Source organism: Buceros rhinoceros, unplaced genomic scaffold (assembly GCF_000710305.1).
Source record: "Buceros rhinoceros silvestris isolate BGI_N320 unplaced genomic scaffold, ASM71030v1 scaffold25697, whole genome shotgun sequence".
NCBI lineage: Eukaryota > Metazoa > Chordata > Aves > Bucerotiformes > Bucerotidae > Buceros > Buceros rhinoceros.
In genome coordinates, this window is record NW_010422052.1 from 30,756 (window position 1) to 38,547 (window position 7,792).

The 7,792-nt window shown below is 52.7% G+C and overlaps 1 protein-coding gene across 1 annotated transcript in view; it reads right to left on the minus strand.

The window, feature by feature from the left end:
- Positions 1 to 5,758, minus strand: part of STIM1 (stromal interaction molecule 1) — a 36,234-nt gene extending 30,476 nt beyond the window's left edge. Inside the window, exon 1 of the mRNA XM_010139921.1 lies at positions 5,603 to 5,758. Coding sequence (XP_010138223.1) covers positions 5,603 to 5,758 — 156 coding nt within the window. The remainder of the gene's footprint in view (positions 1 to 5,602) is intronic.
- Positions 5,759 to 7,792: the final 2,034 nt, after the last annotated feature.

The following is a 7,792-nucleotide window of genomic DNA, read 5'->3' on the forward strand; positions in this document are numbered from 1 at the left end:
TTCCAGGGGCCTCTGAGAAAGCTGGGGAGGGGCTTTGGATCAGGGGCTGTTGGGACAGGACAAGGGGTCCCAATACCTAATCTAAATCTCCCCTCTTACAGTAAGAAACCATTAACCCATTTCCTATCATCACTGGACTCCCTGATCTTCGTGGCCTCCTCTGGACCCAACAGGTCCATGTCTTTCTTACACTGGGAGCCCCAGAACTGGACACTATACAAATAAAGTAGCAATCGGACTCGCAGATGTTAAAAGCACAAGAACCAGGCACAAGAACATCTGCAGAAAATATTGGCCTACTTTCAAACCATTAAAAAGCAGCACTTCAAGACCCTGCTGATCACATCCCTAGAGACACCCACAACTCCAGAGTCCTCAGCAGCCAGCTCTGTGCGGCCCTGACTGGACAGGGATTGGAACAGACCAGCTCCAGAAGTTCTTCTGAAGACCATCTCCAGCTTTGACCAGTCTGCGAATCCACAAGAACAGAAGGTAGGCAACCAAGAGTCTCATCACCAAGTTCAGAGACAAACAAACCCTGACCACACCATGCAAAAGCAATGGGAACAGATCCACCCCTACAATCAACAACCATCCTGAGGACACTCAGCCCCAGAACGCTGCTTGACGTTGAGATTTCTTACACAACTTAACGGGTTTCTGTGTATGACAAGAAGGAGCAGAACCCAGTCCCTACTGAAGCCACCCAAAGCTTGAGCTCCGCAGCAGCTTGGAGCAGAAAATTAACTGTTTTAGCATGCCTGCAGCAGCCTCCGGTTTCCAGCAAGGGCCAGGGGCACTGGCAGACTCATGCGCTCCAAAGCAGGGGTTACGCACCCCGCCCAGAAAAACCACTACAGAACTGTTTTGGGGTTATACAACCCCATCAAACACAGGGACCTACATTGCAACTCTCCACCTGCCCAATCCTGTGACCAGCACTCGAAAAGGGGTGAAGAGCTGGAGTCACCCGGGTTCCTTCATCAAGACAAAGCCACTCTCTCGGTGGCCGAGAGCATGCTCCAAAGGCAGCAGTTCCAGGAAATCAGAGTGATTCTCTGGAGGGTTTTTTCTCACGTTTAATGCCAACTACTTGCACAATTTCTGCATTTCCCCTCCAACCTTCATCCCCAAATGCTGTCATCCCTCTTGAGCACCAACTACCACCCAGACAAGAGGTGGATGTGTGCACCAACTCACCTCTGTGTAGGGGCTGAGGGAAAAAAAAAGGTCAAGTGACAGCAGAGTTCCCAGTGCATCACTTCCCATAGCTTGTGAACTTCAACAGCTTTAGGAATCGAGTGAATTTCAACAAGGACAAGTGCAGGGTCCTGCCCCTGGTGGGGAACAACCCCCTGCACCAGCACAGCTCAGGGGGGACCTGCTGGGAACAGCTCTACGGAGAAGGACCTGGCAGTGCTAGGGGACAACAAGGTCCCCAGGAGACAGCAACGGGCCCTCGTGGCCAAGAGGCCAGTGGTCTCCTGGGGTGCAGGAAGAAGAGAGTGGCAGCAGGTCAGGGAGGTTCTCCTGCCCCTCTGCTCTGCCCCAGTGAGGCCACCTCTGGAGTGCTGGCTCCAGTGCTGGGCTCCCCAGTTCAACAGAGACCAGGAGCTGCTGGAGAGAGTCCAGCAGAGGCTGCGAGGATGAGGAGGGGCTGGAGCATCTCTGTGCCCCGGAAAGGCTGAGAGCCCTGGGGCTGTTGAGCTGGAGAAGAGCAGCCTGAGAGGGCATCTCCTCCATGGGCTCAAGAGCTAAAGGGGGGTCAGCAGGAGGGGCCAGACTCTGCCCAGTGGTGCCCAGCGCCAGGACAAGGGGCAACGGGCCCAAACGGGAACGTGGGCAGTTCCAGCTGAGCAGGAGGAGAAGCTTGTTTGGTGTGAGGGTGCGGGAGCCCTGGTCCAGGCTGCCTGGAGAGGCTGTGGTGTCTCCTGCTCTGGAGAGATCTCGAAGGCTCCTGGATGCCCTCCTGGTCACCCTGGTGTGGGGACCCCTGCTGTAGCATGGGGCTGGGCTGGGTGATCCCCAGAGCTCCCTGCCAGCCCCCACTACTCAGGGATTTTTTCTGAGCCAGAGATTTTCATCGAAGTTGCAGAAAACATCTGACCTCATCCCTTTTACCTGCTAATGTGTCTGGCCCGGGCAGTGGGATCAGAGGTTGGCCAGAGCCAGGGACTGATCGAGCAATAAAATAAATGCTGTTTTCTCAGAAACCAGGCTAATGGTATCCAAGAGCCTTGTCAGCGTGAACCTACCTCAGAGTCGCCCCTAAACAGCTGGAGCTGCCTTCGGAGTGAGCGCAAGGACCAGAAATAGATCACTAATTAAAAGATTTCCCCACGAGGGATGGGTCTTTTGTTTTAATCAAGGTCGCTGATGTCATCTTAAATTTCATTGAAAATTCACTTCCAGCAAGGAAAAAAATCCTGAGTTCAGGACAGCATGGGGTTGTTGGACAACATCTCAGCTATAATTAGAATATTTGAAAACTATCGTTATCGCTCTGTCTCTCCCTCTCTGCCCAGTCAGGTCTTTAATCCAAACAAAATGTACCCAAAACTTTCCACAAAAAAAGGGCCAAAATACAACACGAAGTTCTCAACCACAAGAGAAACACTGGTATGTGGGAGAGGAGCTCGCTGTCCCACAGGCCAGCACCCCAGGGCAGCAGCCCCCTGCACCATGCTCCAGGCACAGAGACCATGGGCCTCCACGACCAGCATCTGCATGACCCACAGCCTCTGCTGGAGAATGGGGGATTAACCCCAACCTTCCAAACCACCTCAGTCTTGTCAGCTGAGGAAGGTCTGGGGATTTTTAATTTAATTAATTATTATAAGATAAGCAGGAAAGAAAACAGTGGAGAAATGTGCTGTTCCAGGCAGCTCACCCAAGGCAGCTCCATCTCTGTGCATGGCCAAGCAGTCTCCAACGCGTTCTGCTCTGGGACTGCATTGAGATGTGAGTTGCTCTGCCACAAATCCACTTAAAACAATAAATCACAAGTACATAGTCCTAACTGAAAGGGAGACTATGCTGAGCAACTGCCTGTGGCACAGCACTGATGGAGCTTCTACCCCTACATCAGCACCCCGCAAACAGAGACCTCTCAAGGTCCCGTCCCAGCCCAACTGCCCTGTAGCACCAAAGAGCCCCCCCAGAGTCCCCCCTCATCCTGCTGCTGGGTTGTCAGTGGGTCCAATTGGGTGCCCAGGCAAGGAGGTTCTCAGAGAGTCTCCAGCCATGCCCCGCATCATCAGTGCTCCCCACCGTCCCTGCTGCCGCGGAGGCTCAAGCACCCCACGGTGACAACACTCATCCCTGGCTCACCATCTGCAGCGTTTTCCAGAACATTTAACGATCTCATCATGTGAAGCCACCCACTGTATCCACCGCCATGGTGGGAGCTCCACAGAGGTTGGAAAAGCCCTTTAAGTACATGGAGTCCACCCATTCCCCCAGCACTGCCAGGTCCTCACTAACCCCTGGCCCTCAGCACCACCTCCACACTGCTGGCAAACCCCTCCAGCCATGGGCACTCCACCACTGCCCTGGTTCAATCCCCAAGCTCAGCTGCTAATGAGCAGGACGGGATAAGGCACACATCAGAAACAGAGAGCTGCTGGGACCAAGAGAAGTGACTCAAGAAGCTTTGGGCATGGGTCTGCTCCAGCTCTGAGTGGCCTGACGAAGGCTGGGAATGGCAGCAAGGCCACAATTCTGAAGCCTTTTAGAAAAATAGATTTTATTCCTCATACAAGGGCAAGACCTGCCTGTAAAACAAACTGATGGTATGAATGCTAAGAATGGATGGTACCATCAGCACTTGGACAATGAGCTCTCACCTAGTCCGCAGCGACAGAGGGCAAGTTTTGCTCAGAGAGACATAAAGATTGCTAGTTAATGCCCAACCCTAACAATGTAGGGCTGATCCTCAATTTAACAGCAGGCAGGTAGGATGCACCGATGAGTCGATTTGCCTGAGGGTACCCCAGGAGGAGCAGGAGAGGCAGAGCCTTGCAATGCTGAGTGCAGAACTGCCTCCCAGGGAAACACCACATGGTGGGAAATGCAATTGAAAGCTTTTAATTTGTTTTAATTACTCCATGAAGTGGGATTTAGGCAAAGCGAACAGCACTGCAACCCAGCAACAGCCAACCAACACTGCAGGCTCCTCATAAACAGGGCGCTCAGCTCCAGGCTGCTGGGCCAGGTCCCTGTGGACTGTCTCATCCCAGGAAAGGGAAGAGCTCTGTGAGGGCTGGATTTGCTCAATAAATTCAACTGCTGCATTAGCCTGGGAGGGATTTCACCTCCCTGGACTGCAGTTTCCTTATCTGAGAAATCAGTTCAGTTTGGGCCCCCCCCTCCCAGAAGGACCTGGAGGGGCTGGAGCATGTCCAGAGAAGGGCAATGGAGCTGGAGAAGGTTCTGGAGCACAAGTGCACTGAGGAGCGGCTGAGGGACCTGGGGGGTTGAGCCTGGAGCAAAGGAGGCTCCGGGGAGACCTTCTGGCTCTCAACAGCTCCCTGACAGGAGGTTGGAGCAATGAGGTGGAGGTCGGTCTCTTCTCCCCAGGGAGATTGAGACCAGAGAGAAGGGAGAAATGTTTGATGCTGAGGGTGGGGAGACCCCGGCCTAGGTTGCCCCAAGAGGTGGGAAAAGCCCCATCCCTGGCACCATTGCAGGTCAGGCTGGACCTCAGGGCTCTTGAGCAAGCTGCTCAAGTTACAGACGTACCTGCTCCCTTCAGGGGGTTGGACCGGGTGACCTTGGAAGGTCCCTTCAACCCAAACCCTTCCATGATTCTATGAATTGGCACTGGAGAACTGCCTGTCACTGACAGCTTTCTTTCACCTTTCACTGCTTTGACTGTCTCCTGTAGATGCCAGTCTCCTGATGAGACAGAATTCCTCACCTTGAAGAGTCTCGTACATAAAGATCTACTGCAACCGAGGCAACCCTGTACACAAACAGCTTTCCCTCTTCCAGCAGTCACTTCTATTTTTGTTTATGTAAGAAAACGCCAACAATTTTATTTCTCTTTATTAAAAGTTATCATCTAAAATCTCCAAGGCCAAGACCACAAAACCTGTTTGTGTTTTCAGTGGTTCACATGCACGAGCTGGAACTGCTCAGCTGGGGTGGTAGAAGAACACAGTAAACACCGTGACGCCAAGGAGCCAGGAGCAGGGGCTTTGCTCAACAGCAATGGAGAGGCTCGATCAGAACTCAGAGGTGTTTCCCAACCCCACAATTAAAAAAGGAATGAAATAACAACAATCATGTAAACCAACTTCCTTTCTTCCAGTGTTGTAATAAATTGGCAATATCTTGTGTGCAGAAAAAAACGAGGTGGCTGGAAGCCCCCAGAGCAGAGGAAAAGCCACTAAGTAAAGCTGACAGTGCTGAAATACAGCGCTTGGATCAGACACTTGGCTAAAGGTGGCACATGGTTCCTCTGCCAGATGAGGAGACGGGCAGCCAACAGCCCAGGGGTTCATGCGCCTGAATCTCAGGCACCCTGCCACTTTGGCACCACCCACAGCGGAACAGCCCCCTGCGCCACACAGGAGAAGGTCAGCAAAGAGCCACCACTAACCTCGTCACTCTCCTCTACGTCCACATTGCCGTTGGCGTCATCATCCATCTGCTTGTGGATGTTGCGGACAGCTTCAAAGCTGAGCTGCTCGTCTTCATCATGGCACAAGGGCTTGTCGATGCGGCAGAATTCTGCTTGGGAAGAAAACACCAACATCAGACAGCCTGTACCAAAAAAAATCAACACCGTGTTTTCTCACTGAGCTTCTCAGGTTTGAGAAGCCCTCGCTGAGCACTGGAGAACAGCCAGAGTCCCATGGAATCCCTGATGGCACAGGGCACTCATGGCCTCAGTGAGGCTGCTCTTCTCTAGCATTTCCAGCACCTCCCAGAGCTGCAAAGGCTAGTCTCGGAGTCGGGGCTTTGTCATGCCCACTAATGCCCCCCTGGCAGGGCAAGGGGAGGCTGCTGCTCCAGGTCACCTCCTGTTCTCCCTTGGTAGTTGTTAGGCTTGGCACGGCGTATGCCTGGGACGCTGTGAGAGGCAGGGCTGGGTGTTTATCCAACATGGCAATTAAAAACCCTTCCCCCGCTTCCTCGTTATGAAATGGGGTTTGCTGGCTTGTTTTCCACATGTTTTTATACATTTCAAGACTAAAACTTTAAATTTTGCTGCATGCCTGAGCCCCACCTAGACATCCTGCTGGGTGATCCCCAGAGCTCCTTGCCAGCCCCCACCAGTCTGGGAGTCTGTGAGTCCACATAAGGACCAGACATGGCTGATGCCGTGTGGTGCACGAATGCCAGCATCGAAACCACTCCTGAAGGTGAGCTCTTCGTGTGAGACATGAAGAAAACCTCCCCTTGTAGTATGAGATTCACTGGAAAGAGGTAACAATTAGGAATTATCCAGGGGTGACTGCTCCCAAGATCGCTCCGAAACCAGTCTAACAGCTCCTGGCCCAGTTCCCATTGTTCGAAAAAAACAATGAGAATTCAGCCTGAACCCCCAGGAATTTAAGCAGTAAAGTCCAAATTATGTGTGAGCTCAAACCAAACCCCAAGATCCCCTGGAGTTAAGACACGCTTATTTAGATCCCTGTAGAACTACCCAGAGGCAGCCCAGCAGCCCCCAAACCCAGAGGTTCTAACAGGAGATGTTAGCCACCACATTCAAAAACCCACTCAGCCCATTTGTGTGTGAAATTGAGGACTCGCACTGCCAGAGCTCCCTGCTTGGGTCCTGTGCCTGGGAAGGAACCAGCCCAGGCACCAGCACAGGGTGGGGGCCATGGAAAGCAACTTAACAGAGAAGAGAAGGTTCTGCTGAGCACCATGACAGACTTGAGCAAAAGTGGCCCAAGGTGTCCTGGGCGGCATCAGGAGGTGGCTCAGGGGGATCTCAGCCACATACATCAATCCCTGCAGGGCCGGTGCACAGAGGATGGAGCCAGGCCCTTCCCAGTGGCTCCCAGTGCCAGGACCAGAGACCACTGGCACACACTGGAACACGGAAGAGTCCCTCTGAGCATCAGGAAACACTTTCCACTGTGAGGGTGTCTGAGCTCTGACACAGGCTGCCCAGGGAGGTGATGGAGTCTCCATCTTCGGAGACAATCAATAGCCATCGAGACACAGTCCTGGGCAACTGACTTCGGGTGGCCCTGCCTGAGCAAGGGGTTGGGATCAGATGGACCCCAGAGGCACATCATCACCTCAACTAGTTGGTGATTGTGTAACAGCACCAGTCTCCATACACCTGTCACTATCGCAGGAGACCGCACTCTAAAAGGCCATGTGCTGCTTGATCTCCAGACACAAAGATTCAACCATCTCCACAAAAATCTTTTACAGCCATTGTTCCTCTCTCCAGCCCGAATCACCTCACACACCTCTTGCTATCTGTTCATCCTTTGCTGGCTTCTGTTAAAAACATAAAAAACTGCCCAGAAGGGAGTAAATCAGGTTCTTTCCATTTGCCTACGAGAGCACCACACATGAAATGCTTGTAGGAAACAGAAAGTTCATTAAAGGCCATAAAGGTGTGATTCCTCCCTCCGCCGGCACACAGCTGTGCCCCAGTTGTTGGACACGGAGCATGTCCCCACATCAGCTCCCACGACCGAACCAGAGGCTAAAGAAGACCTGTCGGAACCTGTCAGGTCCAGCAAGTGCTTGGGGCACCGGTCAGAAGCTCAGCCTAAAGATCTGGTTCTCTGCATCGTGCAACCACAGCATTGTCCAAGTACTG